Genomic DNA, 26,668 nt, shown 5'->3' with positions numbered 1-26,668 from the left:
TTCCCAGCTGAGATTCCTCTGAGAGCTGTAGTGAGGACTGTGATGGAACAAACTCCTCCAGCAGTCCATGAAGTGCAGAGGGGCTGCAGAAATCCACTCACAGCCTGTGGGAGAAGTGCTGAAGCTGGAGTGGGTGCATGCCAGAGAAAGCTGTGACCCAGTGGGAGAGCTGAGTGCAGAGAGAGGGCTCCTGCTTCCAGAGAGAGAAGGAGGTCCCTTGCTTCCAAACTAGAGCAGCCTGTCTTTGCAGGACTGCACTCTGTGGAAGAGTGACCCACGCCATAACAATTGTGAGAAGAGTGTTTGTCCATGGGAAGGACGCTGCTGCTCCTGAGATTAGATCCACACTGAATAAGTCCATGGAGAGCTGTCCCCCATGGGAGAGACCTCATGACATGGCAGAAAAAAAAATCCTCTCCCGGAGAAAACAGAAGAAAATCTGAAATAATGAACTGACCAAACCCCCATGGCCTGTATCACTGCACTGACAGTGGGAAGGAGGGAGGGGCTGGGGAGGAAAAGTGTTTTAAAGTTTTATTTTTCTTCTCATTACCATCTTCTGACTCTGTTAATAACAAATTTACTTAATACCATTAAATTTGAACCAGTTTTTTTGGTTTTTTTTTTTTTTTTTTTTTTTTTTTTTAAGTCTTAGGGTGTTTTTTCTCCCAGTCCTCATCTCAACTCACGAGCCCTTTGTTAATTCTTGTTTCCTCTGCTCAGCTGAGAGCAAGAGAAGGTGAGCAAAGGGCTTTTGTGGGTGTGTGTCATTTGGCCAGTGTCAAACCATGACATGCTTGCAGCCAGGTTATCAGCATAGGAACTCACATTATTTACTGCCTGTACCCTGGAGGACGCAGTAAAAGCAATTGGAGACCAGATTTTGGGGTTCTGAGGTCCCCTTTCCAGCCCTTCACCACAGCTCATCCTCTTCCTCCTCAGCTTGGGAATACTTGTGGTTGTTTTTACCTGACCTCACCCCTTTGCAAGCAGGGACAGGTTACCAGCCTGTCCACTAGACCAGGTTTCTTCAAACTCCACCTAGCCTGGCCTGGAACACGTCCAGTAGTGGGGCAGCCAGAGCATTTCTGTGAAGCTTTGCCAGGGCCTCAGCACCATCAGAGGGAAGGATTTCTTCCCAATATTCCACCTAACCCTGTTCTCTGGCAGTGAAAAGCCATTCCCCCTTGTCCTGTCACTCCATGCCCTTGTGCAAAGTGCCTCTCTAGGTCTTGGACTCTCTTTAGGCTCTGGAAAGGGCTCTAAGGTCTCCCTGAAGCCTTCCCTTCTCCAGGCTGAACACCCCCAGCTCAGTGAACCCACAGGGAGAGGGTTGATGCCCCGAGGAGACCACGGTGACAAGGACAGATGTCCCCTGCTGCTGGCAGGGGCTGGCTGTGCTGAGGAGCACGGAGAGCCCCTTCCCTTGGAGCTGCAGCGCCTGGGGCTGCTGAGGGAGAGGCCAAACCAGGGCAGGGGAAGAGCTTCTGGAGGCACAAAACCACCAGCAAGGACATCAGTAACAACAGGTTTAATATTCAGCAGCAGCACACCAAAGTTGTGTGTTTGTGTGTGTGTTCAGGTGCATGTGACAAAAGGACAAAAGGACCCTCACAAAAGTGAGGGGAAGGATAAAAAGGAAAATGGCCTAAAAGCTTTACAGCACTCAAACTTAACTCAGTACTTCAGTTACACCTTAAATGTAGCAATTCAGCAGCGGAAACACATTTCACAGGGTTTCAGCTCATTTACGCCTCATGCTCCCTTACAGGCCTGAGTCCCTCAGGTGTCTCAGGTATCAAAGCCCTGAGAGAGCAGCATTTCTCCCACATTCCCACAGCAGATGCACACGTGTGCACACACACACACACACACACACACAGCCAGGGTCAGTGCAAGGTGCCTGTGAGCAATTCCCCTCGGAGGCAGGGCAATGCTCACTCCGGATCTGTTCCCATCTCCTCCCTGGGCCAAGGGCTGAGCCTGGAGCAGGGGGCTGGGGCCCGGAGCCGTCGGTGTTCGGGGATCCCTGAGGGCACACACGGGACAGATGCCAGCCCAGAGAGGCCCCGCTCCGAGGGAGGCTCTGCTCAGCCCTGCCGGGCCCAGGAGAGCTCCAAGGGGCTCCTTTGGGAGCGCTGTTGGCAGGGCCCCGAGCCATGGCCTTCAGCCACAGCAATGTTCCACCGCGGCCACACCTCCGGCCGGCAGCTGCCTTTGGGAGGCTGGGAACAGGGATGTTGTGCCGCTCAGGGCACTCAAATCATTCCCAAGGCGGCTGATCAAAGCCCAGAGGTCGCTGGGCAGCAGTTCCCGGGAGCAGAGGGTGTTTGTGATCAGAGCCAGAGGAGCTGAGCCCAGGGGCTGCTCCTCAAGGCTTGAGACCTCACAAGGACACAGCAGATCCCAGTGTGCACCAGCACAGGGACGGGGATCCTGTGGAGAATTTTTCATCAGGTGACTCAAGGAATCCCTCAGCCACTCTCCTGGGCTCCTTCAGCAGAGCAGGGGAAGGGATCCACACACTCAGATCCCTGTGTCCATGGGGACATCACTGCTGTGGGCAGTTTCCTCTTCCTGCTCATCAAAGACCCTCTGGAGGGAGCTCCGGAGGGACCCCAGGGAGCAGGGCCTCGGGAACCCTCCTGCCAGGAAGTAGATGAAGGGTTTGATGGAGCTGTGGATGCAGTTGAGGAGGAAAAAATCCTGGGGAGGCACAACGATGTAGCCAAGCTACTGCAGGAAATTGCAGAGGCCACGAACAAAAATGAAGAGCACAATGAGGAACATAACGATGTCACGCCTCTTTGGTTGCTGCTTCTTAGAGCCCCACTTGGCCTTGATAAAACTGATTGTGCTGGAAATGACAATGGGTGCAACAAAGAGGAGCATGGAGATGACAGCTGCCCTTCAGTGCCCCTGCTGGTGTGACGGGCACAGGTTTGTCACTGCAGGAATGACAGTGAAGAGAGCAAAGAAGGATCAGGACTGGACACTGCCCACCAACCACCACAGGCGCTCGGGAAGCTCACAGTGGAAGCAGAAGATGCAGAGCTTTGTCATATAATCCATATCACTCATGTCCATCAGCCTGAACAGTGCCCAGTAGCAGGAAACCACAGACAGCTGCAAAAGGAAACTCACATACAGCAGGGGCACAATAGGAGAGCAGGACACGTCCTCCACCAGGAACAGGAGAGCGGAGGGGACTGTGAGGAGCAGGAAGATGAAGTCAGCAAAAGCCAGGTCAAAGATGCCAGCGTTATGGAGTTCCAGCCTGAGGAGGCGGAGGACAGCCCCATTCCCAACCAGCCCACAGAGGCTGATGAGCAGTGTCACACTGTGTATGGCCACGTTGGTGACATCTATCTCACACAGATCGTCCCCTTCAGTGGGTGAGGCAGGAGATGGGGACACAGTGGTGACCTCCATGGATGGACGCTGGGCAGGCAGTGGGATGTGGCCCCTGGCTGTGGTCAGAGTGGATGGGGAGTCAGTGCCTGGAGAATCCCGGGATGGACCATGATATCGGGGAACATGTGTGACACCCATCGTAGGAGCGATTTAAGGTCCCACATAAGGATGAGGGATCCATACTTGCTCAGGAGGTGTAGCATGGTTTCATGGATTGTCTCTCAGTGGACATTCCCTGTCCCATATTTTTAGCTCCCCTGGCTCACCTGTCACGTTGTAGCACATAGGTCTTGTGGGCCCAAATGTGGTTCTCTCACCGTCACAGTCGGTTCCAGGGGCGTTGTCAATTGCCATCAGCTAGCCACTTGTTCCCATATGGGCCACCAATTATTGATGATTGACGAGAGACAAGAAGACTGATTCGGTGATCAGAATTCGATTTTACTCAGGTTTTCCAAAAGCTTATATACCATTTCAGGAAGGTTAATAATTTCCACCACAATAATTCGGTTAAAAGATAATACAAACAGCTCTGCATTTTACAACATCTTTCTCTGGGGGCTGATGGAAACTCTCCTCTTCCTGTAAACAGGTTTAATCCCATCTTCTGCAAAACGAAGTCCAGAGGCAGAGCCAGACACAGCCCACCAACAACCAAGGGGTTCCATGGAACCAGAGGATGGCCCCATTCTACAGAACAGCATCATAACCCCCTAATTCCTGTGAAATGCAATAGTCCAAGCATCTCATGATGTTGCTTTCCATATTCCACACAGTCTTTGGTGACAGACCCAAGGGTTCAGTGGAGTTCACCACTGACCCTGCACTTTACTCAGAACAATTTAATTCTGCAATGAAACAACGTGACAAATTGCCACAGGAAGAATAAACTAAAGTGTCTGTCCCTCCCCAGCTCTGCAGCCCTACCTGGTGTCTGCTCCCATCAGCTGGGAATGCAGGGCCGGCTCTGCCAGACAGAAGGGGAAGGATGCTCCGTGTGATCCCAGTCCCTCTCCTGCCATCGAGAGGCACCAGCCACGCAGGGATTTCAGAAATCATTCTGTGCTGGGTGTGTCCCCGGGGCTTAAGGTGTCACATTCTTTGCAGGCAAGACATGCCTCAAAACACCATGAAACTCATCTGAGTAGCCAAAGGAGATGGAGTTCATTCCCTGGGGCTGAGGCAATGAGGATCATTCCACGGGGAATTGAGCTGGGGAACAGAACTGAGCCCAGCTGCTCTGCCTGGAGCCATGTGGGTCCAGGAGGGAGGAGGAAAGCCATGCTCCAATGTGCTCCCTGCAGAGCATCCCTCAAAAATCACCCAAGGCAGTGCCCCTGCTCCCTTCTCCTGCAGGAATACACCACCACAGGGAGGGGATCCTGTGGATATTCATTAATCAGGTGGCTCAAGGAAATGCTCAGCCACTCTCCTGGGCTCCTTCAGCAGAGCAGTGGAAGGGATCACCAGGCTCAGACCCTTGTGCCCTTGCGGGCATCACTGCTGTGGGCAGCTTCTTCATTCTGCTCATCAAAGACCCTCTGGAGGGAGAGCCGGAGGGACCCCAGGGAGCAGGGCCTCGGGAACCCTCCTGCCAGGAAGTAGATGAAGGGTCTGATGGAGCTGTGGATGCAGTTGAGCAGGAACAAAACCTCAGAAGACACAACGATGTAGCCAAGCTGCTGCAGCAAATTACAGAGGCTGAGAAGGAGAATGAAGAAGAAAATGATGGAGATAATGGTGTCGTGCCTTTTGGGTCGCTGCTTCTTAGAGCCCCACTTGTCCATAATGAAGTTGATTGTGCTGGAAATGACCATGGGTGCAACAAAGAGGAGCAGGATGATGGCATACCCCGAGATGAGAGCTGCCTGGCAGTGCTCCTGCTGGTGTGATGGGCACAGGTTTGTCACTGCAGGAATGACAGTGATGAGAGTAAAGAAGGCCCAGGATTCGACACCGACAATAAACCACCACAGGCGCTTGGGAAGTTTGCAGTGGCAGCAGCGCTGAAACACTAACATTATACGGTAGAAGTTCGTCAGCTGGAAGAGCACCCAGTAATAGGAGACCACTGAGAGCTGGAAAAGGAAGCTCACATACAGCAGGGGCACGACAGGAGAGCAGGACACGTCCTCCACCAGGAACAGGAGGGCGGCAGGGACTGTGAATACCAGGAAGAGGAAGTCAACAGAAGCCAGGTAAAAGATGCCACTGTTACGGTCTTCCAGGCTGAGGAGGCGGAGGACAGCCCCATTCCCAACCAGCCCACAGAGGCTGATGAGCAGTGTCACACTGTGTATGGCCACGTTGGTGACATCTGTCTCACACAGATCGTCCCCTTCAGAGGGTGAGGCAGGAGATGGGGACACAGTGGTGACCTCCATGGATGGACGCTGGGCAGGCAGTGGGATGTGGCCCCTGGCTGTGGTCAGAGTGGATGGGGAGTCAGTGCCTGGAGAATCCCGGGATGGACCATGCGGCTCCTCTGCAGCTCCTGCAGTGGGAAGGATTCAGTGGGGAGGAGTGAGATGTGCAGGGGAGGAGGGCAGTGGCAATGGTGGGGTGGGAGAGGGAGGTGGGAGGGTTGGGCTGTTCATCAGGGGCTGCAGAAGGGAAGCAGAGGGCAGAGGAGGGGGGAGCTGGGGAGGGCCCTGCGGTCACCGGGAGAGGGTGGCAGGAGCAGAGCAGCTGCTGGAGGAGAGGGAGGTGGGGTGGGGAGGAGGGAAAACATTGCACTGACCTGTTCCCAGTGGGGCAGCAGCAGGCAAAGGGGGTCTGTGCAGATCAGCGGCGCTTCCCGGTACCTCGTACGGCTTTGGGATCCATATCCTAAAGTGGCTCCTCCCAGGTCAGTAACATGAAGCCGAAAGCGTCACATCATCAGGAACTCCCCACTCCTGTCCCTCTAACTCCTCTCCATGCCCTGTCCTGTCGCTGCTTCCCAAGGCTCGGCGCAGTCACGGGGGAGTCAGAAATTGGATGTTTGGCAACGTCAGAATTTCACTTCCTCAGAGTAATATTTTTTTTTTTCCTACAGAGGAAGTGACTTTTTTCAAAAGTTCCAAATGGATTGTTTTGCAAATGTCTCCTCATTTCCTCCTGATTAGAAAGATGCCTTCCCTGCGGAATGTCCCATTCTCCAACTGTATTCCCTCTCCCAACAGGTTTCTACCATTCTTTGTTTCTCTCCCCTGAGAGATCATGGTCTCTCCAGCATTAGAGGGCTGCTGGTGGCGCTGGTGGCACTGGAATGCTGGCAGTGCTGGCAGCGCTGGTGAAGCAGCTGGCTGCTTGTCAGAAACAACTCCCATTCTGGGAAGGACTCTGCGATCATTGCCGAAACCTGCCCTGGGCCCAAGGAAGCACAGATGAACTGCTCCCTCTCCTGTCCCGTCCTGTCCTCTCCTGTCCTGTCCCGTCCTGTCCTGTCCTGTCCCATCTCTGCACTCCATTCCCACCCCACTCTCCATCCTCACCCCATCCCATCCCATCCCACAGGTTTCCCACACGGCAGCCGCTCCCCCACTCTCAGTGTGGCCTGTCAGGCTCTGCTCTCCTCTGGGTTTGCCGGCATCCAGAGCCCCTGCAACCCCCTCTGAGCCTCTCCTGACCCCTCCAGACTGCTCTGACCCCCCAGATCCCACCCAGGGCTGCATTTTCCCCTGACAGCCCCCCTCCTCCCCAGCTCCACATGGGAGCCTGGCAGTGTGTCTGCTCCTCCTGGCCACAGTGTTCTAGGACCCAGGAGGGAGGAGGAAAGCCCAGCTCCAAGGTGCTCCTCAGGAGCACACAGGATGATGGATGTGCCTGGAGCCAGTGCAGAAACAAAGAAGGAGACCTGCAGTGGTTTTGGGGCAAGTTGAGTCACAAGAAGCAACAGCACATGGCCAAAGCAAAAGTTCAAGGGAAGATCACCTTTAATATCGCAGCACTCAGTGACTATGACCATCAGAGACCCCTCTGAATGATCCTCCAGGGTCATAATGGGACTTCAGTAGGAGGAGGACACATGGAAAATAGCTCCAGGAAAGTGATGTGTGTGTATTAGATTAGAAACCCATTCTAACGATTATGTGCAGTTATAATGGAGAAACTCCCTGTTGTAAAGTATCCCCCATACACAGATCTAAGAGAGATCCTTCTGTGTGTCCTGTGCAGGTAAAGAATTCCTGCTTCCTAATGCTTCCCATTGTGTTAGAAAGTTGGTTTCAGCCGACTTCCATGTCATGAAGCAGAAGGGAAGCAGAGGGCAGAGGAGGGGGGAGCTGGGGAGGGCCCTGCGGTCACCGGGAGAGGGTGGCAGGAGCAGAGCAGCTGCTGGAGGAGAGGGAGGTGGGGTGGGGAGGAGGGAAAACATTGCACTGACCTGTTCCCAGTGGGGCAGCAGCAGGCAAAGGGGGTCTGTGCAGGTCAGCGGCGCTTCCTGGTGCCTCGTGCTCCTTTGGGATCCGTATCCTAAAGTAGATCCTCCCAGGTCAGTAACATGAAGGAGAAAGTGCAAAGATCACCAACAACTCCCCAATCCCATCTGGCATGCTCCACTCATTCCCTGTCCTGGTGTCGTTTGCAAAGACTTGGTGCAGTCACAGAGCCTTCGGAAGTGGTTTTAAAACGTTGGCTCCATCAAAGTTCCACAGCCTTGGAGCTATTGAGCGTGATTCTCCCCCTACAAATCAAGTGGTGTGTTTCTTGGTTGTTACAAACAATGCCATACTTCTTAAAATTCTAAAAACTTTATTAAACTACAACACGAACAAAACAAGGTCCAGAGGCATGGCCAGACTTATCCTGGCCCCAAGAGTAACAAGCCTTAGATACCCTTGGTAAGCCAACCCCACATCCATACACATCCCATTCTTCCCACACAGCTCCTCCTTTCTCCCACCTTCCCGGAGTTTGTGCACTCCTCCTGCCTTTGACTCCCTGCAATGGTCCCAGATCAGCATTGCAGCTTTCAGCATTAACACAACACTGATATGAGAAACACTCTGAACCTTAACAGAGCTTCTTTTAACATTATAACACACATAAGATTCGTTCAACTCTTGCAAGAGCAAATCACCATAACACCTGTTTATAACATTTTTTAATGGCTCTGACATGCAGAAATACTCTAAAACTCAAAGACAAAGTGAGTTTTAATGTAGGTATGTGATTTATTCAGCGCTGGGCACAATGTGGGATAGCTCCCAAAGGCACACATGCCCCTCATTCACTCCCATTCTTTTTTAACCTCTAGAATGGTACATATCCATCAAATTTCGCAATACACCTCCGCATGTAAATTCCTTGGCTCCTGCTGTCCCCTCTTCCTATGTTAATTGTCTTATCAGTCCTCTGTGCCTGCGCACGTGTCTCTGGTGGTGGTCTCGGGGGTCTCAGAGATGAACTGCTCCCGGTGCCTTGCACATGGCCACTGATCCCATGGTCATAGTCCAAGCTCTCAGGCCAAGTTTATCTGGTCCTGGGGGCTCAAGGCACCTCACTATCTCAGTGTCCCTGGTAATCTTGTATTCTTGTCTTTTGTTCAGGTAAGCATCCCCCTCTTATCAGGCATCTTTGCATTCCTCCTTGCTGTTCTTGCACACAGCCCTGTCTCTTCCTTCAAAGAGTAGCAACACACACCATCTGAATGCCTATCATTTAATCAGTACTCTTCTAATTTCTATGATTAATATCCTCTAGTTTCTAACTCCATATTTCAGATCCTCATTTCTCCCTAATTAGAAATACTCCTCAGGACAGTGTCCCATTCTTCAAGTTCCTCCCCTCACTTGACAGGATTCTACCATTCCTCATTTCTCTTCCCTGAGGGGCCATTGTCCCTCCAGCAGCAGAGGGCTGCTGGTGGCACTGGTGGCACTGCAATGCTGGCAGTGCTGGCAGTGCTGCCTGTCAGAAACAACTCCCATTCTGGGAAGAGCTCCAGAATCGTTACCAAAACCTGCCCTGGGCTCATGGGAGCACCCCTGGGCCATGGGCTCCCATTTCTCTCATTGCACTGCAGGCTCCCACAGCCCAAGGCAAGGACAGCCATCAGCTGCTTGCAGCCAGACTGTCAGCACTTAGAGCCCACCCCAATTCCTGCCAATGCCCTTGAGGATGCAATCCCAGCTATTAGAGACCAGGCTGCTGTGAACCCCCTTCCAGCCCTTCACCAGAGCTCCTCCTCCTCCTCCTCAGCCCTGGGAGCACTTGTGGTTGTTTTCACCTGATCCCATACTGTCCCTTTGCCAGCAGGGACACCTTCCACTGTGCCAGGCTGCTCCAAACCCCATCCAGCCTGGCCTTGGACACTTCCAGGGATGGGGCAGCCACAGCTTCTCTGGGCAACCTGTGCCAGGGCCTCCCCACCCTCAGAGGGAAGGATTTCTTCCCAACATCCCATCTGAACCCACTCTCTCTCAGTGGGAAGCCATTTCCCCTTGTCCTGTCACTCCGTGCCCTTGTCCAAAGTCCCTCTCCACCTCTCCTGGAGCCCCCTCAGAGAATGGATCATGAAGTGTTTGCCCTTGAATGGACTGACCTGGTGAAGGGATGTCAGATTCCATAGCTGGGGACACAAACACGGTGTCAGCAGGGAAGAGAGGTGACAGTTCTGGTCCCAGGGCCACCACACACTCCTGTTTCCAGCAGGAGCATCCCAGGTCCCTGAGGAATGTCAGCCTGGGTAGGAATCATTTCACTTCAGCTTTCTAGGAATTGCTTGACATTCACTGTAGGCTGCTGTCTGACTCCCAGGAGAGTGTAGAAGATGACTTAGATGAAACCTCTAACTTTCTAAGAGTTGTCGCCAAGAGAGCATTGATTTGGCTCTTCTTAGAAGAATTGTCACTGCTGGAATCCTAAATCATCCCTCTGCTCTGTGCCTGTGCTCCATCTCACATGTAGAATTTATGATTCCATGAATCCTCTTGAAAACTGTGTGGTGAAGGTGAAGTAGCACTGAAACTGTGGTATCCAAGTGGCAAAATTATATTTGAAGCAGAAATCAAAGTTTAGCAGAAAATTTGCAGTGCAGGGTCCAAAGACTCCAGCCCAGGGAAGAGAGGGGGCAAGTTCAGGCAGTTCAACAGACAAGATTTTGGGATTAGGGTTGCTTTTAAAGCAACAACAGAGGAAGCTGAGATGGAGAAAATCTGCTTTTCCCACAGGTCTCCTTGCTGAGGCTCTCTCCTGTCCCCCCTATCCTGGAGAAAGCCAAGAGCAGAATGAGATTAGAAGCAGAGCCCTGATCCCATCAGAGGATGTGAAACCGTTCCCTGTTTGGGAGAGCCCTGGAGAACAGGAGCCAGCAGGGAGAACAGGGCTTGTGGCAGGTGCTGGGACAGACCCCGCTGCGGACGCTGCTGGGGCTCAGCCCGTGGGCTTTGCTCCCCTTTCCCAAGGGACCATTCCAGGGAACCTCTTGTGATCCTGAGCCACGGACAGCAGCTGGTGTGTGTGAGGTGAGGTGAGTCCACTGTGGGGAAGTTCTCCGGGCTGTGAGAGGAAACAAGGTCAGACTCTTCTTCAATGTAATCAGTGTCCCCTCATTGGGGTACCACCTGGTCATGCCTTTTTTTTTTTTTTTTTTTTTTTTTTCAGTTAAGAGACGTCCATAGAGTATTAAAAGCTCTAAATTTTGTGGGAAGTGAGAAATGAGACATTTGTTGACTTTGTTCACCAGGAACAGGATCTGTAGCAAAGCCCGGACATCATTGATTCAACAAATTTTGAATTCAGAGTCACCACATAGGACACAAAAAAGAGACATAAATGCAAACTTAATTTACAGGTAGTTATAAAAAGACAAAGATGACTACAAGATGGAATTTGGCTGAAGCTGCTGTGCAGAGTCGCTCTTCAGCTCCTCCTGAAGGTGGCCAGGTTAAGGATGGAGGTGCTTCAGGGCTTCCTAGGACTTTGATGAGAACCAGAGGATGGCCTCAATCTACAGAACAGCATCATAACCCCCTAATTCCTGTGAAGTTCAACGGTCCAAGCATCTGGTGATGTGAATTTCTATATTCCATATCCTTTTTCATCACAGGCACAAGGGTTCAGTGGAGTTCATCATCGACCCTGCACTTTACTCAGAATGATTTCATTCTGCAATGAAAGAATGTGACAAATTCCCACTGAAAGAATAAGGGAATGTTGCTGTCCCTCCCCAGCTCTGCAGCCCTACCTGGTGTCTGCTCCCATCAGCAGGGAATGCAGGGCCGGCTCTGCCAGACAGAAGGGGAAGGATGCTCCCTGTAATCCCAGCCCCTCTCCTGCCATCAAAAGGGACCAGCCCCGCAGGGATTTGGGAAGTCACAGCCATCCTGTGCTGAGTGTGTCCTCAGGGCTTAGCGTGTCACTCTCTTTGCAGGCAAGAGATTCCTCAAAAAACCATGAAACTCATCTGAGAAGCCAAAGGAGATGGAGTTCATTCCCTGGGGCTGAGGCAATGAGGGTCATTCCATGGGGAATTGAGCTGGGGAACAGAACTGAGCCCAGCTGCTCTGCCTGGAGCCATGTGGGTCCAGGAGGGAGGAGGAAAGCCATGCTCCAATGTGCTCCCTGCAGGGTATCCCTCAAAAATCACCCAAGGCACTGCCCCTGCTCCCTTCTCCTGCAGGAATACACCACCACAGGGAGGGGATCCTGTGGATATTCAATAATCAGGTGGCTCAAGGAAACCCTCAGCCACTGTCCTGGGCTCCTTCAGCAGAGCAGGGGAAGGGATCACCAGACTCAGACCCCTGTGTCCATGGGGGCATTTTTGATGCGGGCAGCTTTTCCTTTCTGCTCATCAAAGACCCTCTGGAGGGAGCTCCGGAGGGACCCCAGGGAGCAGGGCCTCGGGAACCCTCCTGCCAGGAAGTAGATGAAGGGTTTCATGCTGCTCTGGATGCAGTTGAGCAGGAACAAAACCTGGGAAGACACAACGATGATTCCGAGGTCCTGCAGGAAATTGCAGAGGCCGATAAGGAGAATGAAGAGTACAGTGAGGAAGACAACAATGTCACGCCTCTTGGGTTGGTGCTTCTTGGAGCCCCTCTTGGCCTTAACGAAGTCAATTGTGCTGGAAATTACCACGGGTGCAGCAAAGAGAAGCAGGATGATGGCATACACCGGGATGAGAGCTGCCCTGCAGTCCTCCTGCTGGTGTGATGGGCACAGGTTTGTCACTGCAGGAATGAGAGTGAAGTGAGCAAAGAAGGACCAGAATCGGATGCTGAACATCAACCACATCAGGCGCAGAGGGAGTTTGCAGCAGCAGCAGAGCTTGAACATAGTCACTTCACTTGTGCTGCGTGTCAGCTGGAACAGTGCCCAGTAGTAGGAGACGACTGAGAACTGGAAAAGGAAATGTGGGTACAGCAGGGGCATGATAGGAGAGCAGAACACGTCCTCCACCAGGAACAGGAGGGTGGAGGGGACTGTGAAGAGCAGGAAGAGGAAGTCGGCAAAAGCCAGGTCAAAGATGCCAATGTTAGGGACTTTCAGCCTGAGGAGGCCGAGGACAGCCCCATTCCCAAGCAGCCCACAGAGGCTGATGAGCAGTGTCACACTGTGTATGGCCACGTTGGTGACATCTATCTCACACAGATCGTCCCCTTCAGTGGCTGAGGCAGGAGATGGGGACACAGTGGTGACCTCCATGGATGGACGCTGGGCAGGCAGTGGGATGTGGCCCCTGGCTGTGGTCAGAGTGGATGGGGAGTCAGTGCCTGGAGAATCCCGGGATGGACCATGCGGCTCCTCTGCAGCTCCTGCAGTGGGAAGGATTCAGTGGGGAGGAGTGAGATGTGCAGGGGAGGAGGGCAGTGGCAATGGTGGGGTGGGAGAGGGAGGTGGGAGGGTTGGGCTGTTCATCAGGGGCTGCAGAAGGGAAGCAGAGGGCAGAGGAGAGGGGAGCTGGGGAGGGCCCTGCGGTCACCGGGAGAGGGTGGCAGGAGCAGAGCAGCTGCTGGAGGAGAGGGAGGTGGGGTGGGGAGGAGGGAAAACATTGCACTGACCTGTTCCCAGTGGGGCAGCAGCAGGCAAAGGGGGTCTGTGCAGATCAGCGGCGCTTCCTGGTACCTCGTGCTCCTTTGGGATCCATATCCTAAAGTGGCTCCTCCCAGGTGAGTAACATGAAGGAGAAAGTGCAAAGATCACCAGCCACTCCCCAATCCCATCTGGCATGCTCCACTCCTCCCTGTCCTGGTGTCATTTGCAAAGACTTGGTGCAGTCATGGAGCCTTCGGAATTGGCCTTTCAACTTTGGCTCCATCAAAGTTCCACAGCCTTGGAGTTATTGAGCCTGATTCTTCCCCTACAAATCAAGTGGTGTGTTTCTTGGTTGTTACAAACAATGCCATACTTCTTAAAATTCTAAAAACTTTATTAAACTACAACACGAACAAAACAAGGTCCAGAGGCATGGCCAGACTTATCCTGGCCCCAAGAGTAACAAGCCTTAGATACCCTCGGTAAGCCAACCCCACATCCATACACATCCCACTCTTGTGACACAGCTCCTCCTTTGTCCCCACCTTCCAGGAGCTTGTGCACTCCTCCTGCCTTTGACTCCCTGCAATGGTCCCAGATCAGCATTACAGCTTTCAGCATTAACACAATACTCCTATTTGAAACACTCCAAACCTTCACAGAGCTTCCTTTAACATTATAACACACATATTTGTTAAAAATTTGCGAGAGGAAATTATAATATTTTGTTATAAACATTATATTATAACATTTTGTTAAACCAGGAATTATAATCTTTTGTGAATGCCTCCTCATTTCCACCTACTTAGAAACACTCTTCCCAGGACAGTGTCCCATTTCTCAACTTGCTTTCCTAACCTGACAGGCTTCTGTCATTCCCTGATTAACTTCCCTGAGGGGCCATTGTCCCTGCAGCAGCAGAGGGCTGCTGGTGGCACTGGTGGCACTGCAATGCTGGCAGTGCTGGCAGTGCTGCCTGTCAGAAACAACTCCCATTCTGGGAAGAGCTCCAGAATCGTTGCCAAAACCTGCCCTGGGCTCATGGGAGCACCCCTGGGCCATGGGCTCCCATTTCTCTCATTGCACTGCAGGCTCCCACAGCCCAAGGCAAGGACAGCCATCAGCTGCTTGCAGCCAGACTGTCAGCACTTAGAGCCCACCCCAATTCCTGCCAATGCCCTTGAGGATGCAATCCCAGCTATTAGAGACCAGGCTGCTGTGAACCCCCTTCCAGCCCTTCACCAGAGCTCCTCCTCCTCCTCCTCAGCCCTGGGAGCACTTGTGGTTGTTTTCACCTGATCCCATACTGTCCCTTTGCCAGCAGGGACACCTTCCACTGTGCCAGGCTGCTCCAAACCCCATCCAGCCTGGCCTTGGACACTTCCAGGGATGGGGCAGCCACAGCTTCTCTGGGCAACCTGTGCCAGGGCCTCCCCACCCCCAGAGGGAAGGATTTCTTCCCAACATCCCATCTGAACCCACTCTCTCTCAGTGGGAAGCCATTTCCCCTTGTCCTGTCACTCCGTGCCCTTGTCCAAAGCCCCTCTCCACCTCTCCTGGAGCCCCCTCAGAGAATGGATCATGAAGTGTTTGTCCTTGAAAGGATTGGCCTGGTGAGGGGATGTCAGATTCCATAGCTGGGGACACAAACATGGTGTCAGCAGGGAAGAGAGGTGACAGTTCTGGTCCCAGGGCCACCACACACTCCTGTTTCCAGCAGGAGCATCCCAGGTCCCTGAGGAATGTCATCCTCGATGGGAATCATCTCACTCCAGCTTTCTAGGAATTCCTTGACATTCACTGTAGGCTGCTGTCTGACTCCCAAGGGAGTGTAGAAGATGACTCAGATGAAACCTCTAACTTTCTAAGGGTTGTAGCCAAGAGAACAGCATTGATTTGCCTCTTCTCAGAAGAAATGACACGGCTGGAATCCTAAATAATCCCTCTGCTCTGTGCCTGTGCTAAAGCTCACACACAGAATTTATTATTCCGTGAATCCTCTTGGAAACTGTGTGGTGAAGGTGCAGTATGCCTGAAATTGTTGTATATAAGTGGCAAAGTTAAATTTGAAACAGAAATCATAGGTTTTGTCCTGCAGGGTCCTTCAAATCTACCTGTGGAAAGACAGAGGGCAATTTGAGCCCATTCGAAGACAAGATTTCAGGAGTGGGGTTGCTGAGAGGACGCTGACATGGAGACAAACAAGGACCTCTTGGAACTGCCAATGTGTGGCTCATTCCCACCATTGCAGGCACCAGCCCTTGGAAGAGCTCCAGTACGACACAGGTACCTGCCCTCCTCACAGACAGGCCAGGGGTTTTACAATGGGAAAAACCAATAAAATGAGCCATTTTTTTGCACTGTTCAGCATGGACAAGCTCTGGAGCAAACCACAGATGCTGTTTGTTCAGCAAAATCAGTGGCCAGAGTTACCTCCCTGAAAAGAAACAACAGGAATAAATCCAAATCCAAATCTGATTTAGGGGGTCATAACAACATGAAAAAGATCATTAGATCAGTTTATTCCATAGGGCCAAGGCCATTCCATGGGGAATACAGGAACAGGACTGAGCTCAGTGCCATGTGCTCCCGTACTCCTGGCTGTCTCTGTGGTGCCACATGTCCAGAAGTGCCTCACAGAGCTGTCACCTCCACCACAGTGTCCCCAGGGCTGTGGCTCCCCTCGCCAGCCCCAGCCTTCTCCTCAAACACTCTCTGCAGAGCCACTCTGACAGAGCGCTGGAAGCGGCGCCGCCGGCAGCTCCCCACCAGCACGTAAATCACCGGGTTGAGGGTGCAGTTCAGCAATGCCAGCAACAAGGAGGGATCTTCTGGGAATAAATCACCGGAATCAGGGAGATGGAGGAAAACCTCCACGCAGAAAGGGATGCCAAAGGCAAAGAACAGCAGCACGTGGAGCAGGATGGCCACAAAGAGCTTCCCCGGCTGCCGCCTCCGGGAGCCACAGCGCAGCTTGAGGAACAGGAACAGGTTGGAAACCAACATCATCAGGGAAAAAGCCACAGCAACGGCGAGGGCTACACCTGCAAGGATGGCCTCAGAGCCCTCGGTGTAGGTGTAGGTGACGTAGAGGGAGGACACCAGGACCCCTGCGAGGGCCCAGAGGGCCCCGCTGACAAGGCCCGAGAGGTGCCGGGGGCGGTGGCAGCGGTACCAGATGGGGCAGAGGACGGAGACGCAGCGCTCCACGCTGAGGGCTGCCAGCAGCCCCAGGCTGCTCAGGTCAAACAGGTGGCACGGGAACCCAAGGACAAACACCAAGTGCCGGTAGTGATGAATGAAAGGCAGCAAAGACGTGCAAAATGCTGCCAAGGTCAGAAAAGCCAACAGAAGCAGGAGAAGCAGGAGGAGCAGGGAGAAGTCAGCAACAGCCAGATTTAGGATGTAGACAGTGAAAGGGCTCTGCTTTGTGTGGAAGCCCAGGAACCACATGACCACCCCATTCCCCGCCAGCCCACAGAGTGAAATCCCCAGGCACACTCCTGCAAAGGCAATCAGGCTGTTGGGAATGCTCGAGCAATGATCTGTGATAAATTCCTCCCAGTCCAGAGATCCATAAAGTGTATAGTTCGTGGTGAAGTTTGTCGTGCTGTTCTCCTCCATGGTGAAAGGTCCTGCTCCCGGCAGCTGCCTTCTGCCTTTCCCACCACCTCCTAGGGAGAGACGGGGAACCAGAGGGAAATGAGGGACCTCGCCATTCCCAGCACTTCTCATCTGTCCACACAGCCCCAGGAAGAACCCCCACCCCTGCAGTGCCCAGGACAGGCTCCCACCCCTCCAGCCCTGACCCTGGACAGGAGGCATCTCCCACCAGTCCATCCCTGGACTCCTACCTCCAGCAGGAGCAACGCTGTCACAGCAGCACCAGGAGAAAGGGCTTGGGCATGGCTGCTGGAACCACTGGCTGTGCTTCAGCCTCAGCCCTCGTGCCTGGCTGCAGCCCTTGCCCAGAGATCACATCCCGTGGTCACAGCCTCCTCTCACAGTCTCCCCACATCAGTGACAGCTTCCCCTCACATGTCCCAGGGACAGAGATCTTGTCAGGAGGTGGTGGCCATGTCACTTGCTTCCTCTCCTCCTCCCAGTTCTTCATGAGAAGCTGCTAATCTGTTATGATCCCATTAATGCAGGCAACCCGTCTTTAGAATCTTAAACATCATTTACTGGATCTAAGAGAACAAAAATGGGAGGACAGCACAGGTAATATTATGCCCTTTCAGTTGCTGAGAATCCTGTGCAAACCCTCCTCTGCTGAGGGCAGATCCATGGAAGGGGTACTCCAGTATGATCCATTAGGCTATTACAGAGTTATCTGAACCCCTCAGAAATTCCAGACCTCACTGGAGGACAACAAAGCCCTGAGCAGTAGCCATGGGGATGAGCATTGTCCTTGTGTCCACTTGCTGTGGGAAATCACCAGTGCCCAGACACACGATTGCACGAGGGCTTTGCCCACAGCCTCTAATCCCATCCTGTCTAAACTCAATCATCAGCCTAATCACCCCTGGTGGGCATGTGTCTCCTCAGAGATGAGGTCTGTGGGGTACATGGTGCTGCCAAAGCGCTCTTATCTCCCAGCAGTTCCTGCCACACGACCTCAGCCTTTCACAGCACGGGGACTGGCATTTTACTGCTTATTTTCCATGCTCTTGCATGTGTTTTCCATCTCTTCTGGAGTTGTATCCTGTGCTTGTCATCGCCAGGACGGGATACGGATATGGTAATGCACAAGGTCCATGTGCTCTCCAGCCTGGATGTCCAGCCAAGAGCTTCAGGATTTGGATCTAGAGGAAGACTTGAAATAAGGAGAGAACTTAGGCTCAGCATCCATCTAGGAGAGGGAGATGGAGAAAGGTGCAACTCCTGGAAGTTTCTCCCAGAGGAAAGTTGGAAGAAGACTTTGAGCACGAGTTACATGTCACTAGAGGCACTGAGCAACTTGTGCTGTTGTATGTCTGCACATTAGTGATTTCTCACTCCTGAAAGCCTCTGGCTCATCTCTCTCACCCCTCTGCCATGCTCCATCCCTGGGAATGATTTATATCCCCTTCTGGGATGGATGGACCACCTGGCACAAGCAGTGAAAGCCAGAAGTCCCTTGCATGGAGAGTAGCAGAGGAAGAGGGTTGAGGTGGCCACCACCTCCTGACAAGATCACTGTCCCTGGGACATGTGAGGGGAAGCTGTCACTGATGTGGGGAGACTGAGAGGCTGTGACCATGTTGTTATGACCCCCTAAATCAGATTTGGATTTGGATTTATTCCTGTTGTTTCTTTTCAGGGAGGTAACTCTGGCCACTGATTTTGCTGAACAAACAACATCTGGGGTTTGCTCCAGAGCTTGTCCATGCTGAACAGGGCAAAAAATGGCTCATTTCCTTAGTTTTTCCCATTGTAAAACCCCTGGCCTGTCTGTGAGGAGGGCAGGTACCTGTGTCGTACTGGAGCTCTTCCAAGGGCTGGTGCCTGCAATGGTGGGAATGAGCCACACGTTGGCAGTTCCAAGAGGTCCTCATTTGTCTCCATGTCAGCGTCCTCTCAGCAACCCCACTCCTGAAATCTTGTCTTCGAATGGGCTCAAATTGCCCTCTGTCTTTCCACAGGTAGATTTGAAGGACCCTGCAGGACAAAACCCATGATTGCTGTTTCAAATTTAACTTTGCCACTTATATACCACAATTTCAGGCATACTGCACCTTCACCACACAGTTTCCAAGAGGATTCACGGAATAATAAATTCTGTGTGTGAGCTGGAGCACAGGCACAGAGCAGAGGGATTATTTAGGATTCCAGCAGTGTCATTTCTTCTAAGAGCCAAATCAATGCTGCTCTCTTGGCGACAACCCTTAGAAAGTTAGAGGTTTCATCTGAGTCATCTTCTACACTCTCCTGGAAGTCAGACAGCAGCCTACAGTGAATGTCAAGGAATTCCTAGAAAGCTGGAGTGAGATGATTCCCATCGAGGATGACATTCCTCAGGGATCTGGGATGCTCCTGCTGGAAACAGGAGTGTGTGGTGGCCCTGGGACCAGAACTGTCACCTCTCTTCCCTGCTGACACCGTGTTTGTGTCCCCAGCTATGGAATCTGACATCCCTTCACCAGGCCAATCCTTTCAAGGACAAACACTTCATGATCCATTCTCTGAGGGGGCTCCAGGAGAGGTGGAGAGGGACTTTGGACAAGGGCACGGAGTGACAGGACAAGGGGAAATGGCTTCCCACTGAGAGAGAGTGGGTTCAGATGGGATGTTGGGAAGAAATCCTTCCCTGTGAGGGAGGGGAGGCCCTGGCACAGGTTGCCCAGAGAAGCTGTGGCTGCCCCATCCCTGGAAGTGTCCAAGGCCAGGCTGGATGGGGTTTGGAGCAGCCTGGCACAGTGGAAGGTGTCCCTGCTGGCAAAGGGACAGTATGGGATCAGGTGAAAACAACCACAAGTGCTCCCAGGGCTGAGGAGGAGGAGGAGGAGCTCTGGTGAAGGGCTGGAAGGGGGTTCACAGCAGCCTGGTCTCTAATAGCTGGGATTGCATCCTCAAGGGCATTGGCAGGAATTGGGGTGGGCTCTAAGTGCTGACAGTCTGGCTGCAAGCAGCTGATTGCTGTCCTTGCCTTGGGCTGTGGGAGCCTGCAGTGCAATGAGAGAAATGGGAGCCCATGGCCCAGGGGTGCTCCCATGAGCCCAGGGCAGGTTTTGGTAACGATTCTGGAGCTCTTCTCAGAATGGGAGTTGTTTCTGACAGGCAGCACTGCCAGCACTGCCAGCATTGCAGTGCCACCAGTGCCACCAGCAGCCCTCTGCTGCTGCAGGGACAATGGCCCCTCAGGGAAGAGAAATGAGGAATGGTAGAACCCTGTCAGGTGAGGGGAGGAATTTGAAGAATGGAACACTGTCCTGGGGATGAGTGTTTCTAATTAGGGGAAATGAGAAGCCACTCACAAATATTATAAACAGGCAATATGGTGAGTGGCTCTTGCAAGTGTTGAACGAATCTTATGTGTGTTATAATGTGAAAAGAAGGTCTTTTTCATGTTTAGAGTGTTTCTCATATCAGTATTGTGTATATGCTGAAAGCTGTATTGCTGACCTGGGACCACTGCGGGGAGTCAAAGGCAGGAGGAGTGCACAAACTCCGAGGAGGCCGGATGAAGGAGGAGCTGTGTCAGAAGAGTGGGATGTGTATGGATGTGGGGTTGGCTTACCGAGGGTATCTAAGGCTAGTTACTGTGGTGGGCGGGGTGAGTCTGGCTGGACCTCTGGACCCTGGTTTTTTCCTTGGTTGTAGTTTAATAAACTGTGTAAAATTTCAAGAAATGAGGCATTGCGTCTCAAAGCAAAGAAAAAGACCACTTGATTTGTAAGGAAAAAAAAAAAAAAAGAAATACATGAATAAATAATTAACAAAAAAAATTAAAAAATAAATCAAGGTCAATAACCTCGAGGCTGTGGAACTCCGACTGCCCCATGACCACACTGAGTATTGGGAAATAACACCAGGACAGGGCACGGGAGGAGCCATTGACACAGGAGTGGGGAGCTCCTGGTGATGTGGGTACATTTACCTTCATGTTACTGACATGGGTGAAGCCGATTTAGGATATGGATCCCAAAGGAGCACGTGGTACCAGAAAGCACCACTGATCTGCAGAGACCCCCTTTGCCTGCTGCTGCCCCACTGGGAACAGGTCAGTGCAATGTTTTCCCTCCTCCCCACCCCACCTCCCTCTCCTCCAGCAGCTGCTCTGCTCCTGCCACCCTCTCCCGGTGACCGCAGGGCCCTCCCCAGCTCCCCCCTCCTCTGCCCTCTGCTTCCCTTCTGCAGCCCCTGATGAACAGCCCAACCCTCCCACCTCCCTCTCCCACCCCACCATTGCCACTGCCCTCCTCCCCTGCACATCTCACTCCTCCCCACTGAATCCTTCCCACTGCAGGAGCTGCAGAGGAGCCGCATGGTCCATCCCGGGATTCTCCAGGCACTGACTCCCCATCCACTCTGACCACAGCCAGGGGCCACATCCCACTGCCTGCCCAGCGTCCATCCATGGAGGTCACCACTGTGTCCCCATCTCCTGCCTCAGCCACTGAAGGGGACGATCTGTGTGAGATAGATGTCACCAACGTGGCCATACACAGTGTGTCACTGCTCATCAGCCTCTGTGGGCTGGTTGGGAATGGGGCTGTGCTCTGCCTCCTCAGCCTGAAAGTCCCTAACATTGGCATCTTTGACCTGGCTTTTGCTGACTTCCTCTTCCTGCTCTTCACAGTCCCCTCCACCCTCCTGTTCCTGGTGGAGGACGTGTCCTGCTCTCCTATTATGCCCCTGCTGTATGTGAGTTTCCTTTTGCAGCTGTCTGTGGTGTCCTATTACTGGGCACTGTTCAGGCTGATGTACACCAGCGATATTTATTATATGGAGACGCTCTGCATGTTCTGCTGCCGCTGCGAACTTCCCGAGCGCCTGTTGTGGTTGGTTGAAAGTGTCCAATTCTGGGCCTTCTTTGCTCTCTTCACTGTCATTCCTGCAGTGACAAACCTGTGCCCATCACACCAGCAGGAGCACTGCCAGGTAGCTCTCATCTCAGTGTATGCCATCATCCTGCTTCTCTTCGCTGCACCCGTGGTCATTTTTCACACAATCGACTTCATTAAGGCCAAGAGGGGCTCCAAGAAGCACCAACCCGAGAGGCGCAACATGGTTGTGTTCCTCATTGTGCTCTTCATTCTCCTTCTCAGCCTCTGCAATTTCCTGCAGCAGCTTGGCTACAGCATTATGTCTTCTGAGGTTTTATTCCTGATCAACTGCATCCACAGCTCCATCAAACCCTTCATCTACTTCCTGGCAGGAGGGTTCCCGAGGCCCTGCTCCCTGGGGTCCCTCCGGAGCTCCCTCCTGAGGGTCTTTGATGAGCAGAAAGAAAAAATGGACAGCAGCAATGATGCCCCCATGGACACAGGGGTCTGAGCCTGGTGATCCCTTCCACTGCTCTGCTGAAGGAGCTCAGGAGAGTGGCTGAGGGTTTCCTTGAGCCACCTGATTAATGAATATCCACAGGATCCCCTCCCTGTGGTGGTGTATTCCTGCAGGAGAAGGGAGCAGGGGCAGTGCCTTGGGTGATTTTTGAGGGGTGCCCTGCAGGGAGCACATTGGAGCATGGCTTTCCTCCTCCCTCCTGGACCCACATGGCTCCAGGCAGAGCAGCTGGGCTCAGTTCTGTTCCCCAGCTCAATTCCCCATGGAATGACCCTCATTGCCTCAGCCCCAGGGAATGAACTCCATCTCCTTCGGCTACTCAGATGAGTTTCATGGTGTTTTGAGGCATGTCTTGTCTGCAAAGGATGTGGCACGCTAAGCCCTGGGGACACACCCAGCACAGGATGGCTGTGACTTCCCAAATCCCTGCGGGGCTGGTGCCTCTCGATGGCAGGAGAGGGCTGGGATTACACAGAGCATCCTTCCCCTTCTGTCTGGCAGAGCCGGCCCTGCATTCCCAGCTGATGGGAGCAGACACCAGGTAGGGCTGCAGAGCTGGGGAGGGACAGCAACATTCCCTTATTCTTTCCATGGGAATTTGTCACATTCTTTCATTCCAGAATGAAATCGTTCTGAGTAAAGTGAAGCGTCGAAGGGGAACTCCACTGAACCCTTGTGCTTGTGACTAAAAAGAATATGGAATATGGAATATGGAATATGGAATATGGAAATTCACATTACCAGATGCTTGGACCATTGAATTTCACAGGAATTAGGGGGTTATGCTGATGTTCTGTAGAATGGGACTATCCTCTGGTTCCCCAGCATCAAAGTCCAAGGAAGCCCTGGAGCACCTCCATCCTCAGCCTGGCCACCCTCAGGAGGAGCTGAACCGTGACTCTGCACAGCAGCTTCAGCCAAAATCCATCTTTGTCCTTTTGTACCAACTCCTAAATTAAGTTTGCATTTATGTCTTCTGTTTGACCATTGAATTCTACAGGATTAGGGGGTTATGCTGCTCTTCTGCAGAATGGGGCCATCCTCTGGTTCCATGGAACCTCTTGGTTGTGGGCAGGTTGTGTCTGGCCGTGCCTCTGGAGCTTGTTTTGTTCCTGGTTGTAATTTAATAAACTTTTTAAAATTTTAAGTATTGAGGAGTCATTTCTCACCTACAAAGAAAAATACTACTTGAGTTGTAGGGGAAAAAAAAAAATTCAAGCTCAATAACCCTGAGGCTCTGGAACTCTGACTGCCCCATGACCACACCGAGTCTTTGGAAACTGCACCAGGATGGGGCACAGAGAGAAGACAGAGGGATGGGAGTGGGGAGCTTCTGGTGATCTGGGCACTTTCTCCTTCATGTTACTGACATGGGAGGAGCCACTTTAGGATATGGATCCCAAAGGAGCAAGACTGCCACTAACTGGCACAGATCCCCTTTGCCTGCTGCTGCCCCACTGGGAACAGGTCAGTGCAATGTTTTCCCTCCTCCCCACCCCACCTCCCTCTCCTCCAGCAGCTGCTCTGCTCCTGCCACCCTCTCCCGGTGACCGCAGGGCCCTCCCCAGCTCCCCCCTCCTCTGCCCTCTGCTTCCCTTCTGCAGCCCCTGATGAACAGCCCAACCCTCCCACCTCCCTCTCCCACCCCACCATTGCCACTGCCCTCCTCCCCTGCACATCTCACTCCTCCCCACTGAATCCTTCCCACTGCAGGAGCTGCAGAGGAGCCGCATGGTCCATCCCGGGATTCTCCAGGCACTGACTCCCCATCCACTCTGACCACAGCCAGGGGCCACATCCCACTGCCTGCCCAGCGTCCATCCATGGAGGTCACCACTGTGTCCCCATCTCCTGCCTCAGCCACTGAAGGGGACGATCTGTGTGAGATAGATGTCACCAACGTGGCCATCCACAGTGTGACACTGCTCATCAGCCTCTGTGGGCTGCTTGGGAATGGGGCTGTGCTCGGCCTCCTCAGCCTGGACCTCTGTAACAGTTACATCTTTGACCTGGCTTTTGCTGACTTCCTCTTCCTGCTCTTCACAGTCCCCTCCACCCTCCTGTTCCTGGTGGAGGACATGTCCTGCTCTTCTGTCGTGCCCCTGCTGTACTTGCAGTTCCTTTTTCAGCTGTCAGCGGTCTCCAGCTACACGTTGCTGTTCTGGATGATGTGGAACAGCTATTCTGCATTTTTTTTTTACTTCTTCCTGATACAGGATCTCCTCTATTACAGTTGCCCCTGCAAAGTTCCTGAGCGCCTGTTGTGGTTTGTGGGCAGTTTCCAATTCTGGGTCTTCTTTGCCCTCTTCAGTGTCATCTCTGCAATGACAAACCTGTGCCCATCACACGAGCAGGAGCACTGTCAGGCAGCTCTCATCTCCATGTACACCTCCATCGTGCTCCTCTGTGCAGCACCCGTGGTCATTTCCAGTACAATGAACTTCATTAATGCCATGAGGGGCTGCAAGAGGCTGAAATCCAATAGACACTGCATTGTTATGTTCTTCATTGTGCTCCTCATTCTCCTACTCAACATCTCCAATTTCCTGCGGCAGCTGGGCTACACTGTTATGTCTTCCGAGGTTTTTTTCATGCTCAACTGCATCCACAGCTCCATCAATCCCTTCATCCTCTTCTTGGCAGGGAGGTGCTGGAGGCCCTGCTCCCTGGGCTCCCTGCGGCTCTCCCTCCAGAGGCTCTTGGAGGAGCCAGAGGAAAACTCTGCCCACAGCAATGATCCTGCCACGGACACTGTGCTCTGAGTGTGTTGATTCCTCCTGCTGCACTCCTGAGGGGCCCTGGGACAGTGGCTGAGGGATTCCTCAAGTCACCTGAGAAATGAACAGCAGAAGTGTCCCCTCCCTGTGCTGGTGCATCCCCTGGCCCTTTCCAGGCCGCTCTGGGATCTAAGGAAGGCTCCTTAGGCTCAGCCTTGAGGAGCAGCCCCTGGGCTCAGCTCCTCTGGCTCTGATCACAAACACCCTCTGCTCCCGGGAACTGCTGCCCAGCGACCTCTGGGCTTTGATCAGCAGCCTTGGGAATGATTTGAGTGCCCTGAGCGGCACAACATCCCTGTTCCCAGCCTCCCAAAGGCAGCTGCCGGCCGGAGGTGTGGCCGCGGTGGAACATTGCTGTGGCTGAAGGCCATGGCTCGGGGCCCTGCCAACAGCGCTCCCAAAGGAGCCCCTTGGAGCTCTCCTGGGCCCGGCAGGGCTGAGCAGAGCCTCCCTCGGAGCGGGGCCTCTCTGGGCTGGCATCTGTCCCGTGTGTGCCCTCAGGGATCCCCGAACACCGACGGCTCCGGGCCCCAGCCCCCTGCTCCAGGCTCAGCCCTTGGCCCAGGGAGGAGATGGGAACAGATCCGGAGTGAGCATTGCCCTGCCTCCGAGGGGAATTGCTCACAGGCACCTTGCACTGACCCTGGCTCTGTGTGTGTGTGTGTGTGTGTGTGTGCACACGTGTGCATCTGCTGTGGGAATGTGGGAGAAATGCTGCTCTCTCAGGGCTTTGATACCTGAGACACCTGAGGGACTCAGGCCTGTAAGGGAGCATGAGGCGTAAATGAGCTGAAACCCTGTGAAATGTGTTTCCTCTGCTGAATTGCTACATTTAAGGTGTAACTGAAGTACTGAGTTAAGTTTGAGTGCTGTAAAGCTTTTAGGCCATTTTCCTTTTTATCCTTCCCTCACTTTGTGAGGGTCCTTTTGTCCTTTTGTCACATGCCCCTGAACACACACACAAACACACAACTTTGGTGTGCTGCTGCTGAATATTAAACCTGTTGTTACTGATGTCCTTGCTGGTGGTTTTGTGCCTCCAGAAGCTCTTCCCCTGCCCTGGTTTGGCCTCTCCCTCAGCAGGCTCGGATGCTGTGTTGGGGCTTAGGGCACCAACAGGACACGCCTGCCAGAGTTGTTGTTTGTTGCCTCAAATTTGCCTACTTTTCAGTGTTAGCATTTTGTTCTCACGCAGCTTCAAATAAACTAAGTATGTTTTTAGAAAATAATCTCATGTTTACATTCTTCTCTGGGAGGAGAAAGATGATTGATGGTGATGTTCACCAACGAGGTCAAAGAGGTGGCTACCTGTGTAGCCAATCTTAGCCCGTGTGTAAATTTGTATATATATGGAGTCAGAAAAATAAAGTAGAAGCTTTCCTGCTTGACCTCCTGCTGACCTGTTTCGTCGTTTCATACTCCTAACAGCAGCCGCAAGTGTGACCATATGTCACAGCTGCTCTCAGTTTTTAATGAAGCATCAGTCTCATTACAGGGGTAAAGAGAATTGGAATATTGTTTTGATG

General features: G+C 52.8%; 5 protein-coding genes and 1 pseudogene across 7 annotated transcripts in view; 2 read left to right on the top strand and 4 right to left on the bottom strand.

The window, feature by feature from the left end:
* Nucleotides 1-1,727: 1,727 nt before the first annotated feature.
* LOC136362077 (mas-related G-protein coupled receptor member H-like) lies at nt 1,728-3,678 on the bottom strand (annotated as a pseudogene).
* Nucleotides 3,679-3,834: 156 nt separating this feature from the next.
* On the bottom strand, nt 3,835-6,815 carry LOC136362087 (mas-related G-protein coupled receptor member H-like). Its single transcript, XM_066320354.1, has 2 exons — nt 6,155-6,815; nt 3,835-5,908 (listed from the first exon to the last, which is right to left on the bottom strand). The coding sequence occupies exon 2, from the start codon at nt 5,796-5,798 to the stop codon at nt 4,887-4,889; it is 912 nt and encodes a 303-aa protein (XP_066176451.1). The 5' UTR covers nt 5,799-5,908; nt 6,155-6,815; the 3' UTR covers nt 3,835-4,886.
* Nucleotides 6,816-7,557: 742 nt separating this feature from the next.
* LOC136362080 (mas-related G-protein coupled receptor member H-like) overlaps nt 7,558-26,668 on the top strand; it is a 30,444-nt gene continuing 11,333 nt past the window's right edge. The window contains exons 1-2 of one of the 3 annotated variants that reach the window (XM_066320347.1): nt 7,558-7,572; nt 21,326-22,448. In XM_066320347.1, the coding sequence (XP_066176444.1) occupies nt 21,436-22,356 (921 nt within the window). In that variant the 5' untranslated portion in view covers nt 7,558-7,572; nt 21,326-21,435 and the 3' untranslated portion in view covers nt 22,357-22,448. The other 2 variants (XM_066320346.1, XR_010743732.1) reach the window with 2 other exon arrangements.
* LOC136362069 (mas-related G-protein coupled receptor member E-like) lies at nt 11,094-13,676 on the bottom strand. Its single transcript, XM_066320334.1, has 2 exons — nt 13,404-13,676; nt 11,094-13,157 (listed from the first exon to the last, which is right to left on the bottom strand). Exons 1-2 carry the CDS (start codon nt 13,570-13,572, stop codon nt 12,136-12,138), a joined length of 1,191 nt encoding a protein of 396 aa, XP_066176431.1. The 5' UTR covers nt 13,573-13,676; the 3' UTR covers nt 11,094-12,135.
* LOC136363132 (mas-related G-protein coupled receptor member H-like) lies at nt 15,995-17,001 on the bottom strand. Its single transcript, XM_066322219.1, has one exon. The coding sequence runs from the start codon at nt 16,999-17,001 to the stop codon at nt 16,012-16,014; it is 990 nt and encodes a 329-aa protein (XP_066178316.1). The 3' UTR covers nt 15,995-16,011.
* On the top strand, nt 20,154-25,990 carry LOC136362071 (mas-related G-protein coupled receptor member A8-like). The gene is made up of 3 exons (XM_066320337.1): nt 20,154-20,254; nt 23,667-23,832; nt 24,079-25,990. Exons 2-3 carry the CDS (start codon nt 23,736-23,738, stop codon nt 25,125-25,127), a joined length of 1,146 nt encoding a protein of 381 aa, XP_066176434.1. The 5' UTR covers nt 20,154-20,254; nt 23,667-23,735; the 3' UTR covers nt 25,128-25,990.

This window comes from Sylvia atricapilla, chromosome 6 (assembly GCF_009819655.1).
Source record: "Sylvia atricapilla isolate bSylAtr1 chromosome 6, bSylAtr1.pri, whole genome shotgun sequence".
Taxonomy (NCBI): domain Eukaryota; kingdom Metazoa; phylum Chordata; class Aves; order Passeriformes; family Sylviidae; genus Sylvia; species Sylvia atricapilla.
This window is presented reverse-complemented; position numbering and strand designations above follow the sequence as displayed.

Bases quoted from the DNA above. Each gene is read 5' to 3' on its own strand.
- LOC136363132 (XM_066322219.1), bottom strand. From the start codon at position 17,001: ATGGAGGAGAACAGCACGACAAACTTCACCACGAACTATACACTTTAT.
- LOC136362069 (XM_066320334.1), bottom strand. From the start codon at position 13,572: ATGCCAGATGGGATTGGGGAGTGGCTGGTGATCTTTGCACTTTCTCCT. The intron at 13,158-13,403 runs GTCAGTGCAATG...TTCCCACTGCAG, and splicing joins TGCTGCCCCACTGGGAACAG to GAGCTGCAGAGGAGCCGCAT.
- LOC136362087 (XM_066320354.1), bottom strand. From the start codon at position 5,798: ATGGAGGTCACCACTGTGTCCCCATCTCCTGCCTCACCCTCTGAAGGG.
- LOC136362071 (XM_066320337.1), top strand. From the start codon at position 23,736: ATGGGAGGAGCCACTTTAGGATATGGATCCCAAAGGAGCAAGACTGCC. The intron at 23,833-24,078 runs GTCAGTGCAATG...TTCCCACTGCAG, and splicing joins TGCTGCCCCACTGGGAACAG to GAGCTGCAGAGGAGCCGCAT.